The 26,467-nt window shown below is 46.1% G+C and overlaps 4 protein-coding genes across 4 annotated transcripts; 1 reads left to right on the top strand and 3 right to left on the bottom strand.

Annotated features, from left to right (window-relative positions):
• Window positions 1-521: 521 nt before the first annotated feature.
• F5B22DRAFT_651644 (hexose transporter) lies at window positions 522-2,636 on the top strand (the record flags this gene model as incomplete). Its single annotated transcript, XM_047979500.1, has 5 exons — window positions 522-673; window positions 727-1,071; window positions 1,213-1,662; window positions 1,755-2,109; window positions 2,244-2,636. The coding sequence occupies 5 exons, from the start codon at window positions 522-524 to the stop codon at window positions 2,634-2,636; spliced, it is 1,695 nt and encodes a 564-aa protein (XP_047825726.1).
• Window positions 2,637-4,322: 1,686 nt separating this feature from the next.
• On the bottom strand, window positions 4,323-6,849 carry F5B22DRAFT_627522 (mannose-1-phosphate guanylyltransferase). Its single transcript, XM_047976332.1, has 4 exons — window positions 6,323-6,849; window positions 6,204-6,247; window positions 5,948-6,094; window positions 4,323-5,873 (listed from the first exon to the last, which is right to left on the bottom strand). Exons 1-4 carry the CDS (start codon window positions 6,327-6,329, stop codon window positions 4,974-4,976), a joined length of 1,098 nt encoding a protein of 365 aa, XP_047825727.1. The 5' UTR covers window positions 6,330-6,849; the 3' UTR covers window positions 4,323-4,973.
• Window positions 6,850-11,271: 4,422 nt separating this feature from the next.
• Window positions 11,272-12,116, bottom strand: F5B22DRAFT_639867 (uncharacterized protein; the record flags this gene model as incomplete). The annotated part of the gene is made up of 2 exons (XM_047977778.1): window positions 11,272-11,636; window positions 12,086-12,116. The coding sequence occupies 2 exons, from the start codon at window positions 12,114-12,116 to the stop codon at window positions 11,272-11,274; spliced, it is 396 nt and encodes a 131-aa protein (XP_047825728.1).
• A 6,552-nt stretch (window positions 12,117-18,668) lies between these two features.
• F5B22DRAFT_521098 (terpenoid cyclases/Protein prenyltransferase) lies at window positions 18,669-21,154 on the bottom strand. The gene is made up of 6 exons (XM_047972627.1): window positions 20,564-21,154; window positions 19,719-20,507; window positions 19,536-19,666; window positions 19,361-19,478; window positions 18,994-19,284; window positions 18,669-18,932 (listed from the first exon to the last, which is right to left on the bottom strand). The coding sequence occupies exons 2-6, from the start codon at window positions 20,405-20,407 to the stop codon at window positions 18,683-18,685; spliced, it is 1,479 nt and encodes a 492-aa protein (XP_047825729.1). The 5' UTR covers window positions 20,408-20,507; window positions 20,564-21,154; the 3' UTR covers window positions 18,669-18,682.
• Between the last annotated feature and the right edge of the window lie 5,313 nt (window positions 21,155-26,467).

Genomic DNA, 26,467 nt, shown 5'->3' on the forward strand with positions numbered 1-26,467 from the left:
ACAGCCGCATTTCTCGGGCTCACATCCTCTCACGTCACCAATCCCAAATCCCCGACCGCGGTAGACTCTTAGTGGATAGCTAGAGCCTCGGTGCCATCTTCTCGTAACGCTTTCGGTCCTACTATCTGCTACGATGACGGTAAGCACGGTATGGATCGGCACAAATTAGCACCACCACCAAATCCAGAGCAATCCTGGGGCTGCTGGGCAGAGCTGGGGCAGCTCTGGAGTAAGAGGAGTACTGACTGGGAATCCTGGGGCCCCCCCATTCCCTCCAGTTGCTTCTCCAGATTATCTAATAATGTATGCACGAGCGAAAGTTGATAAAAGCCCCTCTCCCCCCTCTGATGTTGATCATGTCCACGTGGAATCGCATTGCAAAATCATGCTTGTCTGACGCGTGGGAGAGCCCTGACGATCATTCACAAACTCGATAGTCGGTCCTATGCGCTCCTCGACGACGAGACTTCCAAGTCGACACTCAGCTCAACTGTATTGAAATTCAATATACCCTCGCCAATATGCTTGGCTTCAACAACCGCGTCACCTTCGACGATGTGCGTCAGGAGAGGACGGGGAAGGAGGCAGGCCTCGACTTCTCCCCTTTACCCCGTGTATCTGGACGGTCTTTCGTGATGGGCCTCTTAGTGTCGATGGGTGGACTCATCTTCGGGTACGTTAACCCTCATGTCCGTGAAATCATGGATGTTCGCTGACGGGCACTAGCTATGACACTGGCCAAATCTCCGGCTTCCTCGAGATGCCCGACTTTCTGCAGCGTTTTGGCGAATACTTACCTAACGACGATGGCGATTATCAGTGGACATTCACCCCCGTACGCTCAGGTCTTATCGTTGGTCTACTATCCATTGGAACGCTAGTGGGAGCGCTCATCGCCGCGCCCATTGCCGATAGAATTGGCCGTCGTCTGTCTGTGTCGTTGTGGTGCGCTGTGGTGTCAATTGGTTTCGTTATCCAGATCGCTGCCAATAATGCCTACGAGCAAATCATTGTTGGACGACTTGTCGCCGGTTTTGGTGTCGGCGCGCTGAGTCTGTTGGTGCCCATGTAGTAAGTAATCCCAACGCCTTTTCCCTTTTGTTCGGTTGCAAGGCATCCTTCCGTACCAAGGTCAAGGTTGCTATGAAATTATTGGCGGTTGAGAAACACCCGTAGGAAACAAAAATGGTCGATGGCTGACATTCGGTGTAGCCAAGCCGAAACTGCACCTCCATGGATCCGTGGCGCTCTCGTTTGTGCCTACCAATTGTTCATCACCCTCGGTATTTTCCTCGCTGCCGTGTTCAATCTAGGGACATATGACCACCAGAGGAATAGCTCGGCATCTTGGCGCATCGTCATTGGACTTGGTTGGATCTTCACAATTGGGTTAGGTCTGGGTATCCTCTCATTTAGCGAGACACCTCGCTATGCCTATCGACAGGGACGCGTAGACGAGGCTAGGGAAACGCTCATGAGGGTATACGCTGCGCCAGCAAACCACTGGGCCATCCACTCTCAAATGGAAGAGATTGAGAGCAAGCTGCGCGCCGAGTCACAGGTCAAGAGAGGTTTTATTGGTGGCTACGTTGAGATGTTTGGTGCACCACGCATGGCTTATCGTATCGCACTTGGTGTCGCCCTGCAGATGTTCCAACAGCTGTAAGTATCCCCTACCTTCGAAAGCCACTCCCCTGGGTGCTCGTTAGACACGAGGCGAACTCTTCTCTCAACAGTTGCTAACGCCAGTACAGAACTGGTGCTAACTACTTCTTCTATTATGGTACAACGATCTTCCAATCCGTCCAAATTAGCAGCTTCATAACACAAGTTATCCTCAACACCATTAACTTTGGTGTGACCTTTATTGGTTTATATCTAGTCGAGCATTATGGACGCCGCAAGAGTCTGATCTTAGGCTCCATCTGGATGTTCATATGCTTCTTGATCTTTGCTTCTGTGGGACATTTCCTTTTGGATATCGAAACACCAACCAATACTCCTACTGCGGGCATCGTCTTGATTGTTTTTGCCGCTATCTTCGTCCTCGGTTATGCTACTACTTGGGGGCCGATGGTGTGGACTCTTATTGCAGAAATCTATCCATCGGTACGTCTTAAAATCTTTGACTTCAGAATTTGCGATGCTTCGGACCATAAGCAGTCAACTCAAACCCTCCACCTCATAGAACCGTGACAGATATGTGTTATTGGCCATGATTTCTAACCCTTCCGCTGTTATAGAAATATCGCGCAAAGGCTATGGCGCTAGCTACTGCGAGCAATTGGACCTGGAACTTTTTGATTGCTTTCTTCACGCCCTTCATCACAAAGGATATTGACTTCCGATACGGCTACGTGTTTGCGGCTACGAATGTCGTTGGTGGTTTGATCGTCTACTTCTTCTGTATGGAGGGTCAAGGCCGTACACTCGAGGAAATCGACACGATGTACGTTCAGCACGTCAACCCTAGAAAATCGGCTCACTGGGTTGCCCCGCCACCCGAAGAAATTGCTCGTATTCGCCGTGAAGCTGGCACTGGCGAGGAGGATAGCGCTATGAATGCCGCCAGCGACTCAGCTGAGGAGCAGAAGCACTCGTCTCTGCCGAGAAACGAACATACCGAGCATGCATAGATGCGTAAGTGATTGTATAATGAGATAGTCGCTATGTATATGTAGAGATAAGTCTATTCATTTAATAGTATATATTTATCCGGTTACACTTATTCAATTATACCCTGAAACTGACAGTAATTCGTCACACGTTGGACCCTGCTACACTTGTATCGGACTTCAACTTCAATATGATGTTACACATGTCGAACGTACTGCATGCGTCTGGTCAGCTACCTAGGCGTGAAAGAGGCTGATGTGATAAGGGCAGACGTCTGGGCTTGGAATTGATGGTTTTCACAATAGAATAATCTACTAGGGTTTGCAAAAGCCCTTGGCCAGCCAACTCCTTCTGGGCTTGGTGACCGACTTTGGCTCTAGATACATTTGGGCTGCAAATCCTACTTACCGTCTAGGTCTCATTGAACTATTTCATGAAGCGAGGTCTGCATAACTTCACTTTCACCACTGCCTGCACGTCTCTTGAAGATCATGAACAGACTGCGTTACGCCCATAGTCGTAAGCGATCTGCGTGTTCAACTATACGCGCATGTGACACGACCTCTTCATATCCTGTTGGTTGATCTACTAATAGAACATGTTATATCGACGATTTTCAGGTGTCACTAAGCAGTTCTAAGTAGAGCGGTGTATTGTCATATTTGGTAAAGAACAACCTGTTTGACGGTAGTCGAGACCACTCAACCCATTAACACCATGGATCCGATTGTCAAGACAGAAATTCAGCGCTCGCGCCAACTCTATGACCATTGTCACAAGATAACCACTCGTTGGGTGATAGCATTTATAACAAAAGCCATGTGGACATTCACGCGGCATCAGTATTACCCGTGACTTACTCTTTGTTTAATCTCATACTCAGTGGACATCAATTCATTGCATCCTCCGATTTTCCAACGTATCTTAGCTCTCTCTTTACTAATATACTGGTATGACTTATATTGGACTGTATAGTGAGTAGGCTGAAGGTATGCCAAACCTCAAATTTTGTTTCAAGACTCGCCTTTTCCTCCTCCCCCCTTTTTTCAGAAAATAAGAGAGCGCTCAATATGCCATTATCTCACACACGCGAGATCAACACAGAAAATACAACACCACGTAGACCTATCTCACGAGCGAATGATACTTACTTAGTCACTACTCACCATCTTTCATCGCTGATTCACCGGAACCGGAAGGCACGGCAGTACCACCTACGCAAGGCACCGTGATGCGAGACTCATCTAGTTACGCGTTCGAGGGATTTTCACCAAGACATGACACGATATGACTACGCCCATACTACGACCACGTGCCGCGAAGGTAGACAAGGAAATTATCTCCCGGGAGAAAGTAGAATGCGAGTATTCCCATAATCACCTCCTTTCTACGGGCTGATCTACAGTGTAGTAGGCAACAAACAGCATACCCTTAATGACGCGACAGGCAAACAAGAAACTAGTCCGATGAAAGTAGAAGGGATAATAGGGGTAGGGTAATCAAGATAAATTTTGACGTAACAGAACTCAGAGAGCATTCTAGGTCATGAACTACGTTAGCGGAACATCTCTGATCTTGTATCGCCGCATCTTGGGTTCGGATGTTAGATACGAACCCCCCTTTAGCTTCATCATTACTTTACACATCACGAAAATATTTATCTGAAACATATCTCTGGCACCAACACAAGCTGCAAGATCGACCGCTAGGATTATTACTTCTTAATTTTTGGTTTTCTAATTAACCCACTTTCGGGAGCTGGTGACACCACACGAAACTCTACTAAATGCAATTTTATATAACAATCAGTGTAGCCCTTGTACGTGCCTCTATCATGCGCCATGCTTATAATTCATGCCACACTCCGAACCATTGGGGAAATCTGTCTCTGCCTCTAGTAGCCACATGTATCATTCCATAATGAAATCTTTCACTTCGTAGGATTGTAGATAGTATCAGAGGCCAAACAAGTCGCATTTATCGCAACAATGAGCCAACAAGCTTGCGATCCTGAGTGTCATGAACACTCTCCCATCGCAATACACTTATTATGCTTGACGTGGTCGCAAAATCCGTAACCTTCTTGCTCGTACTGGTGCCACTTTGGACTCATATCATATCGGATATTTTGAACCGACTTTTTCCCTTATCCCTGGCCTATAAAAACGCCCGCCTACTCGAAATGACGCGAAGAACACAAAATTGAGGTGGGATTTGCCGCGAAGACAGAATCGAAATCACCGAGATATTATCAAATCGTACGAGGAAGTGAAGCTGAGTCAAATATACACGGAATATAGGCGAAATAGAGAATAGGTGAATCGTGAGAACCAGGGTATCGAAGGAAGGTAAGCCGATTACATAATGATGGCGGGAATGTCGACGTTAGCCTTGATACTCTTGTGGGGGAGAATGCTTCCGCCGTTGACGTATATCTCGTCGCCAATTGTGACATCGTCGCCTAAAACTGTAACGTTTTCTAGACGCGCCCACTTGCCAACTGAGCTGTTCCAACCAACGATGGTACTCTTGATCCAGGCGTGGTCCTTGACTTTAGAGCCGGGTAGAAGTGTGCAACGTTGAAGACGAACACCATCACCAATCACACAATTCTTGCCAATAACGACATTCGGCCCGATGCGGCAATTCTTTCCGATTCTGGCGGTCTCGTCAACCATCACATTACCACCATGGACGTAGCTCTCAGATGGCGAGACCAGAAGCTTGGGGTTCTTCTTAGCTAGCGATGAAAGATAGAGACAAGTGCCTGTCAGGAAATCCTTGGGCTGTCCGACATCCATCCAGAAACCCTCTAGATCAAATGAGTGTAGTTGGCCGTCGCGCACAACGGCGGGGAAGGTCTCTTGCTCGATAGATGTGGGGCGATTCTTCTCAATACGGCTGAGAACAGAGGGATTAAGGATGTACAGGCCAGCGTTGATACGGTTTCCGACGAATTCGACGGGCTTCTCGACGAAACGATCAATACGTGAAGGGTGGTTTGGCTTGTGAACCACCACACCATACTTTGAGGGCTCCTCGACCTTGGTCACAACAATGGTACCTTCGTCTCCGTGAGCCTTGTGAAAGTCGACTAGCTGCTTAAAGGGAAATTCGCAGGTGACATCGGAGTTTAGAACAAAGAACGGGGAATTGTCCTTGGCCAGAATTTCTTCTGCAAGCTTCAAGGGCCCAGCAGTGCCAAGGGGTTCGGGCTCGAGGGAGAAATGGATCTTGAGGCCGAGTTGATCCTCGTACTATGCATGCTACAAGTCAGCGAAGAGCACAAGAGCCAAGCAATCTTGGTGTAACTATCTTCCCCGATACTGACCTCTTTTAGAACACGTTCCATGATTTCAGGGCGGTAGTTGACGGCGAGAACGACGTCAGTAACGCCAACGGCAGCTAGTGCCTCAATCTGGTGAAGAATCATGGGCTTGTTGGCAAATTCAACGAGAGGCTTAGGCATTGTGAGAGTCTAATGAACACAAGATGGTTAGTTGTGACCATCGAGGTGAGCTGAAGCTGGACTATCATGGCGGTTGAATTTGTCGGATTCGGCCTTGTGCGACTGTAGAATCACGTACCAGAGGGCGAAGGCGAGTGCCGAAGCCACCAACGAGGATGAGGGCTGTACGGCGCAACCATAGTTAGCTAATTGACCACGTTGCAAGTAGGGGGCAACAACAGGCTACTGCCAACTTACCCTTCATATTGAAGTAGGTTGATTATTTATTAGGGGGGAGGGAACGAGTGACGGGATTTGTAACGCGGCGAGAGTGCTGTGGCCAGGCTCTGCACCAAACTGGGAGGTGTAACAGATGTGATAGACGTAGTCGGGTTCGAGGCTGAAGAGGCAACGTTGGCGATGAATGTGAGCGAGGAGCAGAGAAGGGGGTTCAAGGTTGGCGGTGTGGCCAGTTAAGAGGCAGCGGGTAGAAATTATGGTTTAGGTAAGGGCCGCAGAGGCGCAATTTGGGCGTTTGGCCCGGGGTGCGTGGAAAAGGATGTGATTAATTAGGTACTGGGTATGTAGGTAGAGTTTATGCCTGGGACGGGCGCGTGTTACCAGCAACAACAGAGTCTGATGGTGGTGTGACGAGTTGTCTGGTTCGCTCAGGATATCTGCAGAGGATATGGAGGATATGATGAATCGAAGCAACGAAACGAACGCCTTTTGCTGGCTTTGAACAGATACCTATGTCTGTTTGTCTTGTCTGACTGTGGGTGAGTTGGATGCGTTTTGTTAGGGGGTGGTGGTGGAGGTGGTCAGGAGACTTTACCTAGGTAGGTACAGACACCCACACAGGTGCCTGTCGGGCCTGTCTACCTACCTACCTACATGGTAGTGTCTGATAGTGAGCAGCGGGCAGTACCTAGAGGTACCTATGCTTAGCTGCCACCCCCAGGCCCCTGCGCCGTACCTTAGGTACCTATCTAGGTATCTACTAGGCAAGCTAGGTACGGTCCAACAGTTCCAGCCAGTCACCTGCAGAGTGTACGGCATGTCGACAACCACCAGATATCAGATGAACACGAGATCAGATGGTCCCCAATTGGCAAATTGCATGGTCTGGTCTGGTCTGGTCTTACTTGCTATTGCAAGGCACGGAGGCCACCGACGCACGCGGTGGCCACGCCACGCCAATGTTCCATTGGTCTATGGACTACCTACCTAGGTACCTACTATACCTACTATAAGGTAGTATATAGGTAGGTATGTAAAGGTGCCGAGGTGCTTACCTGCCTTGGCCACGTCTCCCACGTTCTATTCCAGCTACCGTACATACTTACTTAGAGACTAGAACCTACTCAATCCATTGGAATACGATACGATGCATTCGATGCTGGAATCGAGGTACGTAAGCATGTATGTAGTAGGTAAAGTAAAGGTTTCTAACAGTCCGTTGACCAATGCTGCGCCCCTGAAGCTCGCTAGGAGCAAGGCCTGTGCCGCCTCTAGCCACAATGAGACTGAAAAGTGGACAAAAGAGGAAATTGAGCAAGGTCATGGGACCAATCACGTTTCTTTGAGCGACAAGAAGGGCCGTGTTACTCCCCTCCTAGGAAAAAGCCAATGTGATGCCGGGCTGCCAACACGAGGCTCGAAACAAGATCAGCATTCGACAGCATTTTGTCTTGGGAATTAATTCATGCTCTAACATTTCCTTTCAGCTGTGTGTGCTTACTGCCGGGTCCATGCGGAAAAAAGTTGATTTAGAAAGGATGTCAACATACTATTCTATTGTTGGTTGTCTGCATGGTCAACCTAATTAAATTGCAGATCCAGGTTTTCGTCGGCTTCCGAACAGGCGAAACAATAATTGCCAACTTTTGAGCTTGGTACAAGAATGAAACGAAATGAAAGGCCTTGTTGCCGTTCCTGATTTGTGTAGCACGCGCAGCTGGCCACATCGCCAGACATCAATTCATCTATCGCCAATGGGTGTTACAACTTACTTACGAAGTACTTACAGCCCTCGTACATGGATGGCTATTCATTTCCCGCACACATTGTATAACACGTGTCAGTCCGAATCACGCAAATTCCGTCTTACCGTCTTCCAAAAGGGCAACTTGCTGTGTATTGTCTTTTCCAAGTCAATGCAAATTGTAAGCCACAATTCTGTATCCCGTGACACTTTAGGTCTTCGTCATCTCTGTAGGAAATTGACCTCTCTACCTCCCCCGTCTTTCTTAGTGGCCGATGACACAAGCCACCTTTGTTCATTCTTTGAATAGCCAACCGCCAGCATTCTCCATTGGCCTATCAGCTTGTTGCCCGACGCTTCAAAGATGTAATTTTGTCGCGCCCAGACAAGCGGGGAGCCTCCCGCCCCCCCACGATGACATCCCGCGTTTTCAATTCTCATCACACGAGGATGCCCAGTCTCGTGTTCCGATAAACGCCCGCTCACCACCAGTGAGCTCAAAAGGAGTACAGGCCAACCCAGCCCTACAGCTGAGTTGCTTGTCATCAGATACGGACAGACAGACATGTCTATCCTCAATTGCGCCCGAAAACTGCTAGACGGGCGGGCTGTGGCGTGACATGCAGAGATACCGTAGGTTTCCTCCGTTTACCTACTTGAATAGAATATGTTTGCCTAGCAAACACGGATATCAGGAGAGAGAATGAGTATTGATTGGATCTGGTCCCACCTCTAGGCGAGAAATCCCTTTTCTCTTCTATTTGCTCTTCCCAGGGGCAAAAAAAAAAAAAAAGCCCCTCGTCTCCCCAACTACCGAGCCGCCGCCGCCGCTGTCGTGCAACAGTCAAGATCCAGTCGATTGACGTGTCTCAGATCACGGGACCCTGGGGCAGAGAAAAGACGGTCTGTCTTGCCCGCGGTTCCCAAATAGTTGCTTAGTATGCAGGATGCTGGGCTACACAGTTCCTACACTTACCCAGGTACGGGGTACACTACCGCAAATATGAGGAGCTGACAGGTCGAACCACGGCAATAAGAGTTACATGTGATATACTTGTCTGCTACTTTCAGACGAGTGTGAGTAGGTCGATGTATGTCTCAGAAGCGTAGGGCCTGGCCAGTGGTGGGGATGAATGTATGTATATGGGTGAAGTTAGATGGAGGCAAAGAGGCCCAAGTAGAGAGGGGGTTGGGCTGGAAGTCTGGGGAAAGCATGCGGAGAATATAGGTAGACCAGTCTTGGGAGGCTAAAAGCCGGCAACCCAGATTTATTCTAGAGGTTGTCAGTCGCTTGATAAATAGCGAGCCCATTGTTTCCCCCATACGATCACCTCGTTTGCGCTTAGCACAGCATGCCGTGCATTCGCTTGTCGAACACATAGCGCGCATGGTGGTGGTGTTGGGGTGTCGTCGTGATGGTGGTGTGGATGGGTGGATAGGTGGATGAATGGATACATACATACCTACTTAACCTACTCTAGTAGTATCATACGGGCAGACTCTGGGTATAACCACCTAACCTACCTACCTACCTACCTACTACGTAGTATACGTATACTATAAGTGTACAATGCACAGCTATGCGGGTGTGGGCGGGTGGATGGGATGATGCAGGTATGCGTGTCTTGTCACACCCGCAGCACACCAGGCACAACAGAACCCGTCTGAACGGCACCACCCACACCACTCGTCATGTGTGTGTGGTGAACCTACACTACACACACTACACTACACCACACCACATGGGATTGGCATCGCGGCAACCAATCCAGCGCGATGGGTTCCTGGCAGCCCCCATCAAGGCATGTCTCCTTCTCCACCAGCTACGGGAGGTGGTTTGGAAGGAGAATGGAAACATGAATATTCCATCACTAGCCTGTATAGGCTACACATACAGACAAGTGTCATAAGACCCATGTGGGCAATGGCACGGACTTGGAGGCCCAGAAGAATAGGAAAACTGTATATTTCTTTCAGCATCACTGCCCTATAAAGTTTAACTCTTCTCAAGTTGCATAGTCGTAAATTCATCATCGTGGTCGTTCATCATCATACATGCTGGTCATCATCTACCCCTGAGGGCAGTCTTTCTCAAACACGCCATAAAGATAAGGAGAAAAAAAAGGGAAAAGACCCGAGAAACCGGCTCCGCTCGACATGAATTGTCGTTAATCCTACAATGATTTGCCTTGTTCGGATTGGCTGGCGGCTTCCTCATAGAATAGCCTCCCGGCCACGCTAGTCGCCCCTGTCTCCAGGCTTGGAGATGTCACTGAAGTCCATACATATGGGCGCGGGTTGACTATTCCCCCTCCTAAATCCCTAACCCCTACCGGAAAAAAGAGGGGGTAAAGGGCAAATAAATTCGCTAGAAAGCCTCGGGGTGATTCCACACATGGGTTTCAAGGAAACTATAAAAGGAGTAGGCAAGTGTAGACGGGTTCTAACTTCATCATTTCTTTCCTCCCTTCCTCTGGGTGAAAACGCTCCTAAACATCTATCCATGAAAACTAGCTCAAGTTGATGCGGGCACATTGGGTAATATGCGCACAGAAAGGGGAGGCCATCAAAACCGCAGAGCGGCGTCTGCTGTATTACAGAAGGAGGAAGCCCTAGGAGCTTTTCCGAGAGGCCACCACCATTCAGGCTATAAAAATTTGCTTTCCAGAAAAAAAAGAAGGAAGGGAAATATTTCCATCCTCATTGAACCGGCCTGGTTCTACGTCTTCCACGGAACTATTATCATTTGCCGCCAAAGCAGAGGAGAAGGAGACGGTAGAATGCAAATTGAAACCAAGGGATTCATCCAATCGTGGAGGAAAAGGCAGCACGTGTTAAAGAAAAGAAGAAAAAATCCAAGGCTCTCTCGGGGAAAACTTCATCCCGGAAAACAAAGGTCGTAACATCGTCGATTTAAATTCGTAAGGTCGTCATTCATCGTTAGTTTATGCAAAATTTTGTGTCCGTTTCTTCCGTCGGGCTATGCTGAATGGGGTATTTCGCGGAATATGCCTTGGGGATAAGCTGTGAAGCTTCACCACGTGTATATATCGAGTAATCCGGCGCCTCGCGTTCATGTTCCTGGCTCGCACCTTTTTTTCTCTCTCGCTCTGTCGCTCTCCGTTTTGATCCGCCGACTCTTAGGTGGGGAGAAAATATCTGGTAGATTATAGCATTGGGAAGAGGGATATAAGCCCATTGGTGTGTGCATTCACTGCCTCCCTCACTCGAAGGATATGGTTGAACTGCTGCTCGAATGTCCAGATCTGTGGCCATGACGGCTCTCCCGGTGGCTGTGGCCATGACCGTGACTGGCTGAAGCATGGCGCGACTTCTTGCGCCTGCTGGAATCATTGGCTGGGAGACCCTGGACAATGCCGTTACGGGCAAGCATGCCTCCATTGACGGAAAAGTTCCGGCACACCATAAACGCCCTCATGGCTGCGTTTTCCTGGGCCAAGGAGTTCGATTCGTATGCAAGATCCGTCTGGTACTCGCGACCGTTCACCAGAACCAGGCACGTGTAGCCACTCGGGTCTCTGTAACACTCGTACGAAGGGTCTTGCCACCCACGACGTCGGCACAGGCCTATCGGATACCTAGTCAGCTACTGATCCCGGAAAACTCTCGTATAATTCGATACCAAGCTCGATCGGCGCATGAGAAAATGCAGCCCTGATGGCGCCAGGAACGATCGAGCGTGATGTATATGCATGACAGCCCAACGGCGATCGCCCCCAGGCAAAGAGTAACCCGCAGAGCCTGGCTCGCGCCTTGCAGAAAAAAACGTGGGCTGGTCTAGTTATTTGCAAGGCAACGAGTCAGGCGAAGCACTGCACCCAGCCCGTTGCAGCAGGAACACAATGGCAAGCTGCACATGCTGGTGACGCAGGGGCATGCTTGCTCACGTGTGTGAGACGACGAACTCCCGTCGTTCTGTCCGCCCCACCAAGACAGGACAGGACAGCATCACCATTGACAACCGAGGGACGTCGTATAAAAAAGATGACCAGCGCGGGGTTAACCGGAGGACTTACTCTCGAGATACTGCATGTAATAGCCTGACATGGTTGCTGACCGGTTGCTTGGGACGTTCTTTTTCCCTGTAACGACCCGAAGGAACAAAAATAAAAGAAATAAAGTATATAGCCCTGAGATTAGGTAGAAAAAAGAACCCCCACACACCCAACAGATGCCAGACAGATGCGAGTAATCCCAGGGGGGTGACAATGCTGCGGGAAAATGGACGTGGTATAGAAGGTGGTTTTGGACACTCCTGGAGTATGCAGTCGAGCCTAACCGTGGAGAAGGGGGAGACGAGGGACGAGACCGTCTAGACAGGTAAGGCGCCAGCGGGAGAAGATGGACGAGTCTGTACTACGAGGCGAAGGTGTGATGTGGTGGTGTTGAAGAAGGAGGTTATGCTACGTATTCAGGGCTGTGTGCAGAAAGACGAGCCATCGACGGCGAGACATGTGTGCTTTATTGCAGAAATAAGCTGTTGGTGCGGGGCAGGGATATCAAGACGGAACAAAGGCAACAAGACAAAATAGGAACGTGTTTAGAGAGGGAGACGTTCCATGGACGCAGCAGCGATGCGGCTCTCAAGAGTGTGACCCCATCTTGATGTGTTGGCGCGAGTCGTTGCCATTTGATAAAAAGTCCAGAGACTAGGCATCTCCCCACTACACATGGGGTGTGCATCCCTAGAGTCGATCACCTCTCTCTTAGATAAGTCTTCGCTATACTAGATTCTCCTAGTATCAAGTAGTACCGCCCTCTCCGTTCGAGTTCCGTTCCATACCCTGTCCGACGTGTGCCGGGGACGGCTGGGTAAAGGAGACACTGGGTTATGCAAAGGGCAATGAGCAGGCATTGTGGAGTGGCAAAATGGAACTGGGGACCAATTCTGCGGCCAAAACGCGTCCTCGGCGTAACTATGAAGGGGAGGGGGAGGGGAATTAAGGGGTGGGAGGAAAAAAAAAAATTAAGAAATAAAAAAAATAAATAATAATAATAATAATTGTGTAGGCATGGGACGGCGGGACATCGTCAACGCCCGTCTAGCTGTAGTATGGATGTCCACTAGGCCAGCAGCCAGTCACGTCTCGTCGTTCAGACATATTGGGGAGCCGACAAGAGGGATGTGCCTGGTTCCCAAGCATCTTACCGGTACATTAACAAGGAACAAACGCGCAGAGTGATGTCGAGGTAGTTCCGATCTCGACTTAGACTCGATACAGTACTAAGTGGAGGGGGGGAAATCCGATCGAAGCCGTCGTCGAGATATCCAACGGCGGCACTAACGACGCCTGGCCTGGTACTTGCATGTTCATCTGTCATGGTACCACGATGCCCGTCCGCGACGGTGATGGCATGTACACTCTGTGTACCCATCTCGTCTCCCTGGCCAGGGCTCGACGGCGGGAGACGAGAGGGCAGAGAGAGGGCATACACAGCTCCCATAGCGTCATGGGAGCGGCCATCACGTCCTCAGTCCCGAGTCTACCAAGCCGTCGAGCCAATCCGACGGGATAGACGGCATTGCATTAGCTTGCGAGCTCGCAAAAGACGACCACGGCGGGACGTGGTGGACTGTAGAGTACATACGAAGTAGGTAGATACAAATCTTACCTACGCTACCAGGAAGAGTGGGCCTGGTGGCAGGCCGTAAGCGATTCGCGCGTACCAGTTCACATACATACATAATAATGTAGCTCCTGTGATCTGGCGTAAGCATACATAGGATGAGGCGACCGGACAAATCAAAGCCTTAGTGTCGCCATGTTTGGTCTGATAGAATTGTCAAGATAAAAAGTCATGACGATGACCGGGGTCATTGAGCTCAGTCTCTGCGCATACTTACACTATACTACCTATGTATGTACAGTACGTGCAGTACCGAGCACAGAGGCCGCAGGCGATGCCTACATACCTACCTACAGTCAGTACCTACTATCTACACTACCGGTATGTAGGTTGGGATGTTAGTGTGAAGCGTATCCAGAGAGTCATCGGCGCGTGGCGGCTGGACTATCAGGCCGTGGGCGGTAATGTATTACTGCACTCCGCCTGAGAGAGGCAGGTAGTATGCAAGCAGGCATTCATTCCCATCATCCCCAGGGCCTCTTTTGGTTTTACTGTAGGTACCTATTTGTTTATTTGTTTATCTTCCGTTAATCGAGTCTCTTCTTTACTTGTTTGGGCCGAGTTAGGGTCGTCTTGGACTGGCTGACTCCGGCCGCCCAGTCCAAGCAGGGTGCACGGAATGGGGATAGAGGATGACGGGCAGGCCACTGGCGTCCCGGCCGAGATGACCCTGGGCAGCGCAAGAACCCAGGAAGAACCCAAGAACCCAGGCTGTTGCTCGCAGCGTCCAAGTCGAGCCGGATACACACAATACTCACATACAATACACACACGATACACGCTACAAGTCGGTGAAAGAAATGAGGTGCATGAACACACTGGAGGAGGGGCCTGCACAAGTGGAGGCGACCCTGGTCTCGCTCCAAACCTGGCCAACCTGGGTCAACCTGGGTCAACCCGGTCGGTGGCCTCGACGGCGATTGGGAGAGGCACTGGAGCCCTGGTCCGTCCTGGTCTGCCCTGGGAGACCCGACAGGAGCCACTAAGAGCTCTATGGGCAATTGGCCAATGAGCGGCCGGCGTGGTGCAGAATGGCGAGGCCGCTAGCCAGAGGAGAGACGCTTAACACCTCATGCAATGATGAGTTGGCACCGCCGCTGGATATTAAATCAAGATGGGCCCGAGTCTGGACGGTGTACGAGTACCGGCCGTGGGCGGCGCAACCAGCCCGGCCCAGAGGTACCGCTACCGGCGGCAACTTTGCAACGTGAAAAGGCCTGCACCACCAGTTGCATATGGACGAATTAGCCGCTTTCATGATGACGAGAACTTTGACCGAAAAAAGACGAAGGCATCGTGGTATTTGCTGCGATCGGACGGGGCAGGGCGCCGAGAGTGGTCGTGGGGCTCCATTCCCATCTCCATATCCAACCACAGGTATTCATGACACTACCATCATGGACAGCAGCTATGTCCGTATAGAGCTATGCTACTACGATATATGTGTACGTGTGTGTGTGTGTGTGTACATATGTATCTAAGCTCTGAGATCCTGTATTGGGCAGTGCAGGCTGTAGGACTTTTTCTCTTCCACCCATCTGCAGCTACGGCTCACGTCTATTGTTGTCTCTCCTGTGGGTTGTTATGACTTCTTTGCCATCGTCCCCTCAGGTTAGCGCGGATACAAGTGCGGTATTATGTTGGTAGTTGACTACATGTAGGCACTGTAAGTATATAGATATATATGTACATCACGATACCTACCTACATTTCTTACACGTACCGCAATACAAGTGTTCACACTACATTCATCCGGCATATACAGTATACTTAGTAGACACGAATCGAAGAGCAATGATAATGGTACTAGTAATACTAGTATCATTGAGGTACTATGCGAAGCTAACGTAAGTATGGTGCAGCATAGTGTAGCGTAAGGAAACGAACCTACTAAGTAGTGTCATAACAACTGGGACGCGAGGGGGTCGGCCACGGCACGAGGGGCGAATGAAGGGCAAAACTGCATCCTGTGTCATACACTACTGTAGACTACCCAGGTAGGTAGGCAGATTATCTGACGGCAGATGAGGCAGGCGAAGTGGACTAAGCATAGAAGAAAAAGAAGATGTAGGTAATGAAGAGCCAGGAAGCCCAGGAGCTCAATAAACGAATGTGATATGCTGCATGCGTTGCGCCCGATCGTGCATTTCTTCGGTACTTGATACGTACTGAAAGCCGCCTCGGGGGTACAGTATGGAGAATGAGGACACTCACAACGTAGCCTCTATTTGAGTAAGAGATGTGGAAAGCTTAATAAGTCAGCTGCAAGTATAGCATACCTGGTCAGTCGGTGGCCTTGTTTACATGGTTCAGGTCGTGTTCAAGTGGCCTAGGAAGTTCACTGTGCTCCCATCGGTAACTAATTGTTACTAGTATAATTGCGATAACTGTGTGGTTGATGATGGTTGTCAAGTTGTTGTTATTGTTGTTGTTTAGCACCAATATTGACCCAACCAATATACGACGTAGTTGATGTTGACAAGAACACTAAGTTGACCCTTAGAATTTCGTCGAAATTCATGGAGGTACACAATACATAGTAATACATGTACAGTAGACGCGAGTGGCAACCCTCTCGATTGCGAAACCAAGCAGAGTAGAATAACCTAACTGCTGTTGTTCCAAATAAGATGCTTGCTTCTGTGATCTGCTGTATGCACCTACCATGGCTGATGCTGGATGATACACAGCGTATCTCAAAGACGTTATCTCTGCATTGTGGTCTTAAAGAGTCAACCGATTCCCTACATTCCTGTACGTGTATGTAAGGAAGACTGATCGATCTAGCTTACTGCACACAAACACATCGATATGCACCTTGGTCAATCATGTTACTGGGTGGTGCAGCAGGATGTGTGGACGTGGAAGGCAATCTTGTAGCACGGATGGCAGCTGTGCAGTCAACCATACATCCGACTCGGAAAAATAGTCAAAACATGTAAAGCGACAGAAGCATAGCCCCGTTGTTATGCGGCCATTGAGACAAGTTTCATAGTCGATTGAGGTTTTACATGACACAGATAAACTGAGCTGTTGTTAAAAGGGGACGTGCTTTGCTTTCTGCCCCTCAACCACTTGTTCTTGGTAGACGCCAGTATACGTAACATACATTATGAACAAAATTCCACATGCTAGAGTGCCATTCATCTAACCTACCTCGTAGGTATCTGGAGACATACATGTACATGATGTATGTATGTATGTAAATGCACCAACAAGTACTTTGCTATCTTGTGGAATGTAACGTGTTTGTTTGTTATCGTCATCAGTTACCAGTCAGCAGCGTACCCGATCTTCGGGAATTATACCGAGGCCAGCCATGATATCATTGTTGCTTACTTACTACATACATGGTAGTAGGTGTGGGCGACCTAGATGAGCGGCCGGGACCCTCCCTCAATGTATCGTACGGCGGCGAAGTTGAAGTGGCCAACTTTCAGTACCACACATCTCGACACGACATTAGATATACCCTTTTCCCCACCTAGCAAGGCAACGATGTCGTGCATGAAGCCTCGCCTGCATTAGGAACGTACCATACATCGAGTTATGGTGGTCTAGGCACTGCCCTTGAGGTGGTAGGTAATGCTGCCATCAAAGGATGTATCTTAAGCCGAATAAAATAGGAGGTCTGTGTATGCGTCTTAGCCCCATCCGGAGTGCTGGCTGGCATGTAACAAACAGTAATCCATAACGTAGAAAGAGTGATATGAGTGCAACAACGCCTTCCGTCAGGACCCAGGTTGCTGGTCGGATTATTCTCTCTCTGGGTATTCTCAAATCGGAAGATATGCCCGACGTCTGAAGATGCCGCAATTATTTGCTCTAGGATTCGTCGCATATAAGTTAATCGAATCATAAATGGAAGGCTGTACGCCGTTAGGAGAAGCTAGTCAAAGTTGCTACCCAGCCATTCCATCTACTTCGATAACTAATTTTCCCTTCCTAGAATGAACTGTGGCCGCACGCCATGCGGCCACAAATGGAGACTGCCACGTCAAAGAGGGCGTTGTACCTCCTACGATTTTAGTTGTTGGGTCCTCCTTGCAAAAGCAAGCGTAGCGTGTACCAACACGGACTATAGGAGGCAACTTGCTCCGGTCCTATGACTGCCATGCTGAACAAAGCAAGTAACATGGCAAGGCAACGTCTCGAGCAACCATATCAACGACAAATACCTTACTTCACTATGGCAGCTGGGTGGTATTATAAGTCAACGACACTTCCATGTATGGCAATACCTAGCTGCACATTTCCGCCCACATGGAAGCTTGTGACGATACTATAGTGAGAGTGGCGGTAGTTCGGATCCTGGACTCGTCAAGGTGAGCTCAGTTTCCTCTGGAGTGACCTCTCGCCCCGCAAGTCTGCAGTGACTCACGGCTAACTACTGAAGTAGGTCTGGTATCATGCCGTGCGACGGCCCAAGTTGTGGAGAAAACAGATGAAAGGCGCCTGAGAGGCTCTCTGATACTGTTGTACTAGAACTGGGCGAGTGATTCCTGCTAGTGTCTTTCGGTAGAATGTGAGCTAATCGACATGACGACTCAGCTGCATGCGTGATCTAAAAGAGTCTGGCCAAGAATAACGGTCAATTTTTCTGGAATTGGACGGAATTGGGCGGGCCAATATTCCTTCCTGGCCTTGTAACTTGCCGCCCTCGATGTACAACCGCGGAACCATCTCGCCAAAATATACAGAGGTACTGTTGTCTGCTATTTGGGTTCATTACATCCCGTACACGCTGAAGGACGCCCCTATCTACAACGTAGGTAGGCAAGCTTCACTGCAAGAGACGTTCTACGGCAGAGCACCTCAACTAGCGCCAGCTAGGTCCAAATGTAAGAAAAGTCTGTTAGTTTTCCCTTTAATACTGAGCCGAAAAGGGGACCGTAAGCTGGCACGGACCGCTCCAAGGTGTTTAAACTGGCTTGGCGCGTTGTCAAGTATGGCCTAATATGCGGCCATAGGCGGGTCAACACCCTTCAAAATCCCGGCCGAGAGGAGAAGTATGACATGATGTCTTTCCGTTTATCCTCAGGAATAACATAGACGGGATCGGTTGGATTAACCCTATCTTCTTCATTATACACTTGTGTTTCTCCAATGTGAGGCACGACCTCATATGTCCAAGGAGGAAACGTCTCGTCGCCATCTGATGATAGTATACGGGTGACGTGCTGTGCTGAGGAGAGGCCATTGAGTACATAACAAGTATGATACGCGTCTGAAGGCCTATGTTGACAGGTTTAGCCTTCAGCCCAAATCGTAAGGTAGGGAAGAATGTGTTTCTTACTTGCCCGGCTTATCCCTCATGCCACCTCGTTTTGTTTGGTCTTGCCCGCAGCATAAAATGTAACGGATAAGTCCTTCACGGGAGTACAGATCATCGATACCAGAAGAGGGGTTCTCGGTGCTAGTTGGAATTGCCGGCCCGTGAATGGCGGCTTCTATCAGGGGCCAGCATCCCCCGACCCAGTGGCTATAGCAGCCGTCGACAAGTTTGTTGGTACGTCCACTAAAACCACCCTCAGGGGCATATTGACGCGATGAGAGCCAAGAGATAAGTCGTGGTATGTCGAGGTACCTGGTTTGGAGAGTTAGTACAAGGCGACTTCTGACAAGTGCCGGCTACGTGAATAGGTAGAGCAGTGCAAACAAACCGAGAGAAGATACGATGTGGAGCATCAAGGATGGCCAGACAGCCTAGGGCACAGAATGAGTATGCACCATGGGCTTCAGCGCCTGGTTTTGCCGATATGCCGCCTTCAAATGTTTGACCTGCAAAGATCAGTATGCGAATCCGACCTAAATGGGCCTGTTATCAGGGTGGCTTACAGCGGCGTACGTAGTCAGCTAGGCCTGTGAACAGATTTAGCCCTTCAGGCGCGAGAGAAGATAGGGGCTCGGATGCTAGGTCGAGGGGTAGCTTTAGTATGGTAATTAGAACAGCGGCACAATAAGCTCCCCTAGATTTACGGTCAGAGAATGCGTGGCTGGCTAGAGAATAGCAATACTTGCCTGACATCAATCTCCCCCCCTAGTGTTAGCCGAAAACCTCCGTCCGGCTGCTTCAAGGCGCAAAGCCATTTCCACATCGCTCGTCGGTCAATCACTTGATATGCAGCTTCTCCCCCTACAATTGCCAGCGCTAAAACCATAGCATAAGTGGTAGCTAGGTGAGATTGTTGACCAAAGCCTCCACCAAACCCGCCACTTTCATTTTGGATCGAACGCGCTGTTTCCACGAGGTCGTCACGATACTTAGATACGTCGACTCCCAAAAGAACCAGGCTGTTTAAGCACCAGTAGAAGATCCAGGGCCTGCTCGCATCTGCCGTTTGGAACGCGGCAGAAAGGGGCTTCAAGCTCTTCTCTAGGAATGCTATATGTCGTTCCCGGCTGAGGCAAGGCACTCCGTGGCGGTTGACACGTATGCCGTCCCGCGTACCTGCGAGGAACGTTCTACAACTGCTCTCTACGGCATCCTGCTTGACTGAGGTATCTGTGACCAAAGAATCCTTGATCTCTGGTGCTGTAATGAAGAGGCCGGGAACCATGGGCGCCTGACGAGGTTCCTGGGACGGAGAGCTGTACGCCATCCTGTTGTTTTGGCGAGAGACTGACGCGCTTGCTGCCGGTATGTCGCGCCTCTGTCTATGTTGCACGGATCTCTGCCGGACCCGGGCCAGGCTCGTCTTTATTGGCATGAATAGCGCGGTGGCTTTGAGCGTAGTTTGAGGTCGCGACTGGATGCATGCGGCTTGAATGAAACGGCAGAAAGCGTTGCCAGCTAGCGCGCCTATGACCCTATGACCACCGGTTGGACTTTTGTGGGTTCCTTTCACCTGCGCTCGCCGACTGACCTTGACTTAGACCACGTTCAACACACATGGAGAACGGTATTTAGGTGAAACTATTTCTTGTCAAGTCACCGCTTCTAGAGATTGTACGGCTTTCTGAACGGAGTTCCGGCACGTTATTGCCAGAAGCACTTTCGTGGTAGGTAGCTATTACCTGGAGACTGCCGGCAAAGCCTCGGCAAAACCCTCCCCCCTCCCCCTTTACTAGCTACAGACCAGACAAAGCAGCGTGGAATTCTGAATACTATGTAGATACGCACCAGCCAATCTACCGTAAAGCTGGCAGTTGGAGATGGAATCTATATCTCAAACATAATTAGAGAGGTACCGAGACAGGCAATGCGGTGGCAGCGGTGCAATGCCATGCGTCCATTACGTGTCTAAGACAGTGGTCACAGGCCATTGGATTTGGGCCCAATACTAGCCGAAGACAACAATTATTTCGAGGTTACGATTGTGTGTCAGTCAATGTCGTCCGTCTACTAGTATATACACATAGTGATGTGGGACACCTCGACTCGCGTATTCTTTGGCGTTTCCTATCCGAGAGTGGCTGTTATCTGCAGCGAAATACTATCAACTTTGCCCCTATGGACGAACCTCCAAATGAAACACCCGATATAGTCCTTGCCACATTGAAACAGGCTCCGTGTAAGTAGTAGAGTCCCGCGCTTAAGGAGGCTCCTTCACGTTGGGTAGGTACTTAGACGGGATTGGCTTTCGGAATCCTCAGGGCACGGCGGGAATGCGCCGATGAATCCAGCTTCAAGTGCGGCGCTTAAGTAAGTGGTCGGCCCAGCACTGGGAGCATCATAACCGTGCTCGGAGCTATCGGGATTACCTCGGTAAGGTAATGTAGTGGGTAAGGACGAGGTCAAAGTCGTATATATCCATCACCCTTAGTATTGGCCTACCGTGCCAAGCCTGATGTATATTTGCAACCCGAACCTACGTACAAAGAAGTGCTGAATATGACTGAGAACTGCCTAGTAGGTACGGGGTAGACGTGTAACATATACTGACATAGGAGTACATAGGCCCAATAGTTGCTTGCTTGAAGATAATATGGGAGCGCAATTGTAATCATCTGAGAACCATTAAAGGGTGTTGGCATATATGGCAGTATTACTAGGTATTCGAGTACCCGGTGCATCGGTTTTTACTCACAAAGGGGGCTACATTCGTAGACGGATACTTACGCTAGGCATCTAACCCTGGCTGTTTACCTATCGTAAATGGGGATTCAAGAAGTGCTACTATGTACTAGGTAGAGGTAAAAAGCTAGCCTACCGCCTAGCGAGCAACCAGCTGCTTATCGTTCCAATAGCAAATGTACCTATTGAAGTTTGTTTCCAAGTGTCATCTAGATAGGACCTAGGTAATGATTGGGAGCATTCGATATGAGCACAAACATCATAAAGTATAGTACATGTAGGTGAAGTGCGGGATGAATTCCTGCCCGCCAGCACTAGCGAGTCACACAGCACTTCTTGTACCACTGAATACGAACTGTATGTATGTGCGCCACTGTTAGCCACCTTGGGCTGATGGAAATGCGAGTCATCGCTCGTTTTGACTGACGAAAAAGCAAGTGACTGCAACGGTTGGCTAGTCGGGATCCCAAATCGGGACGAACGACTCCCTAAGCCAGCCACATCCAGTGTGAATATACAACTGTCAGCCGGCTTGGACTCGGTGATATAAGTACATGCCGTTTTGTGAAGACAACGAAAAGGGAAAGGAGCAGATCTCGGGCAGTTGAAGAAGTCTTTATCCTGCAGTCGAGGCATTCTAGGCGTCTTTTTGAAATGTACAAGAAATGTGTAAGCTTCAGAGTACCTATGCAACGTATCTTGTTAGGTAGCGAGGGACGGCACGCTGGAGGAGCGTTACACCTGTATGCATGGCGAGACGCCACCGTTCGAAGGAAGTCGTTCCTTGTTCAATAAGATCCGGGGCTTATCTTCGGTCCCGCGGCCGTTGCCTTTGCTCTCGATCTGCTCATGCTGGGGGAACATGAGTGCAGGCACACGGCTTATGTATACCGGTACCATGTACGTTTGCTTGAGTACCTACGTAAGTAGGTATGTAGTCCTTTGAAAGGCCGCTGTGTTAACCCAAACCTTCGCGACTGGTGAAATATGTGGTCGCCCGGTTGATCAAGGTAGAAAAGTATGTTTGGTCTGCCTACTAATTCACTAATGAATTTCCGGGGCAGACGAGGACGCCTCGAGGTGCATGGAGATAGGTACCAGAGAATATGCCTGTGACACAACAATCAGAGGAGATGGCAAAGGGGTTTGGGCAGCTGAGACCATTTATGATCTTAGAGGCTTGTGGGTAGCCTAAGAACGGACTGAACTAAATGCAACTGCGCATCTACCAGAAAAACGAAACTCCGTGAATCTCATTGGCTCCTTGAGTAGTACTCCGATTCTAGATGGATGCTGCTCCTACACGGCAGCAGAAAACCGGCATCGCCATCTCTTGCTTTAATGATGGGGGAAGTGCTCGAGCCACTGTGTATCTTGGGCAGTATTGGGAAGTTGGTAGGCTAACAGGCTCCTCCAAAATGCTAAAAAGAGACTTACCGTGCTGACCGGCAGCCGGGTGGTGGAGTTCCCATCGCCCACGGTAAGCACTTAATATACGGCACTGTAGAGGAACTTCGCATCCTGGTGCAGGAACTACCCGTTGGGACTCCACTTCCGTCGCCAACTTTCTGACTTCCAGTAGAAGCGTTGGGGTCTTTGACTTGAAAATGACCAGTTGATTTAATAAAACAAAGGTACTTCCAAATAGGTATAATCCCTACCAAGATATAAATAGCTTTGCTTAAACTAATTCTACTTTATATAATAATTAAAAAACTTAAATATAGCTAAGAATTTAATTAGGCAACCACCTTTTAGCCCACTTACCCCACCTACTTCTACACCTTTAACACCTTTAACGCCTTTACCTTTAACTTCAACACCTTTAACACCTTTAATCTCTAACTTTTATACCTTCTTTTTAATTGTTAATATTATTTAAAGCAGTAAATATATTAACTATTAATTTAAAATTATTAACATCCTTTTTATTATAAATAGGTTAAATCTTAAAGGTTAAGTATAATGTTATAAGTCTTTTTAATCTTATAATAGGTATTTAATAAGATTAAAGCTTAAAGAAGGGAAGAATCTTCTTTAAAGTATATATAAAAAGGGTATATAATATATATAAAGTATATATATTTTAAGGGCTTTAAAATATTATAATATAATAATTATTCCTTTTTTTTTAATTAGGTTATTTTTAACCTAATATATAATTAATTTATAAATTAAATATAAAATAAAAAGTTTAATTATATAAGTATATAATGTTAAATATTATAATAAATATATTAATATAATTTATTTATATAAAGCATTATTATAATAAAGGTATATAAATATTAAGCTTATATTTATTTTATAAATTATATATATTATATATTACTTTTATAATAAAATTTATATATATATTCCTATTAATTATTTATTAATTTTTTTTCTTTTTTCCTTCTTTTTTCTTTAACTATTATTAATTTTAAAAATTAGTTTCAATTAATAACCTATTATTTTACTTTTATTTTTACTTTATTTCCCTTTATTTTTTTATTATATTTATATTATTATTATTATTATTTAAATTATACCTTTTAAAGGTAAAAAAGGTAAGGGTAAAGCTTAAGCTTTAAAAAGTAACTATATTATATATAGCGGTAAAGGTAAAGCATTATTATTATTATTACTATTTAAATATGATAAGGATATAGATGAAAAGCGCGCTAATAATAAAGTAACGCATCTCCCACTTGACCTGGCCACCCAATTGAGCTGGCCACCCCCTTAACTTATATAAAAATCCAATGTTTCAATCTGGAATAACTTAACCAGTATTGGTCCTACGATTTAATAAGTAGTACCATTAGATCCGTTATTTAAAGGGGAATCCAACGGTGTTTTTCACTATTTTTAAAGAAATTTATTAGGCGAGATATTAAGCAATACGCTAAAGTGGCGCTAAGTAAGGATTATTTTAGCGCTTACTTTAGCGTATTGCTTAATAACTCAACTAATATAAGTCGTATAAACTGATGACGGGTACCATTAAATAGCTCTCTTTATTATAAATCCAATGGTATACTTTATTATTCAATACGACCAATATTTGTAAAGTTATTAAATTATTACGTGATTAGTGCACCGACGTTTTTTGTATGGGCTAGGGGGGTGGCCAGCTCAATTGGGTGGCCAGGTCAAGTGGGAGATGCATTACCTATACTATTATTATTAATATTATTAATACTACCTTTACCGGGCAGCAATAATAATGATAATAATAACGGAAAGAGTAATTTAAGCTAAAGCTATAATGGATCTATTAACCCTTCGCTTAATAATTATTTAAGCTATAGGGGTAATTTAAATATTAAAGGTAAAAACTCCTAAAAAAAATATAAATAATTTATAAGGATTAAAAATTAACGCTATAAAAAGTATATAAATTTTATAGCTATATTATTAATATTAATATATTATAGGTATATTAAATATATTAAATATATATATTAATTTAACTTTAATTTATTTTTAAAACTTAATTATTTATTTAATAAATTTAACTTTATTAATTATTATAAATATATTAAAGTATATTAAATATATAAACCTATTAATATTTTTATATTTATATTATATATAAATTATTATTTATTTAAATTTAACTTTTACCTATAATAGCTTTTAAAATTATTTACCTTATTAAACTTTTTAAATAAAGTTAATAAGCATTTATACTTAAAATAACTATTAATAATATTTAAGCTATAAATAATAATAAAATAAAACTTTAATCCAGCTTATTTAAATTTTATATTAATATTATAATTATTTAATATTGCTTTATTAAATTATATTTATACTTTCTTTTAATTTATTAAAATTATTTTAATATAATTAATAATTAAATTAATAAAAAGGTATAAAGCTATTTTATATTTATTTTAAACTTATTATATATTATAATAATATTATATTTATATTTAAATAAAAGCATTTATTTAATTATAATTATATTATTATTAAACAATAATTTATTATTTATAATATAATTATACTTATTTTAATTAATATTAACGCATCTCTCACTTGACCTGGCCACCCAATTGACCTGACCACCCCCCTAGCCTATATAAATAACGTCGGTGCATTAATCACGTGATAATTTAATAACTTTACAAATACTAATCGTATAAAATAATAAAGTACACCATTAGATTCGTAATAAAAAGAGCTATTTAATGGCACCCTTTACTAACTTTTACGACTTATATCCGCGGAGCTATTAAGCAATACGCTAAAGTAAGCGCTAAATTAATTCTTGCTTAGCGCCCCTTTAACGTATTGCTTAATATCTTGCTTAATAAATTTTGTAAAAAATAGTAAAAAATACCTCTGGATTCCCCTTTTACTAACGGATTTAACGGTGTTAACCATCAAATCGTACGGTTAATATTTGTAAAGTTATTAAAGATTGAAATAATGGGGTTTTATATAGTTTATTAGGGTGGCCAGGTCAATTGGGTGGCCAGGTCAAGTGGGAGATGCGTTATAAATAACTTTACTTTATACTTTTTTTATATGCATTTTTAACTTAAGTAAAATATAGCTTAATATTAAAGTTACTTTTAAGTAATTTCCTTATATATATATTTATAAGATCTTAGTTTAATTATATAATATATCTTTATTTTATTATTTATAATAAAAGTAAAAACTTTTATAATTAAATAGTATAATAATGTTTAATAAGGTAAGGTTTATAATTAAATAAAGCTTTAAAATATTATTAATTTTAATAATTATTAAATTTAAC

The sequence above is a fragment of the Xylaria bambusicola genome, assembly GCF_022495145.1.
Source record: "Xylaria bambusicola strain CBS 139988 unplaced genomic scaffold F5B22scaffold_72, whole genome shotgun sequence".
NCBI lineage: Eukaryota > Fungi > Ascomycota > Sordariomycetes > Xylariales > Xylariaceae > Xylaria > Xylaria bambusicola.

What these genes read in the sequence shown, in the direction of transcription:
- F5B22DRAFT_627522 (XM_047976332.1), bottom strand. An exon ending in GCACTCGCCTTCGCCCTCTG is followed by an intron (nt 6,095 to 6,203) that starts GTACGTGATTCT and finishes TGTGTTCATTAG; the next exon opens with ACTCTCACAATGCCTAAGCC. An exon ending in TGGAACGTGTTCTAAAAGAG is followed by an intron (nt 5,874 to 5,947) that starts GTCAGTATCGGG and finishes TAGCATGCATAG; the next exon opens with TACGAGGATCAACTCGGCCT.
- F5B22DRAFT_521098 (XM_047972627.1), bottom strand. Translation starts at nt 20,407, where the DNA reads ATGCCAATAAAGACGAGCCTGGCCCGGGTCCGGCAGAGATCCGTGCAA. An exon ending in GGGGGGGAGATTGATGTCAG is followed by an intron (nt 19,667 to 19,718) that starts GCAAGTATTGCT and finishes CCGTAAATCTAG; the next exon opens with GGGAGCTTATTGTGCCGCTG. An exon ending in CCACATCGTATCTTCTCTCG is followed by an intron (nt 19,285 to 19,360) that starts GTTTGTTTGCAC and finishes TCTCCAAACCAG; the next exon opens with GTACCTCGACATACCACGAC.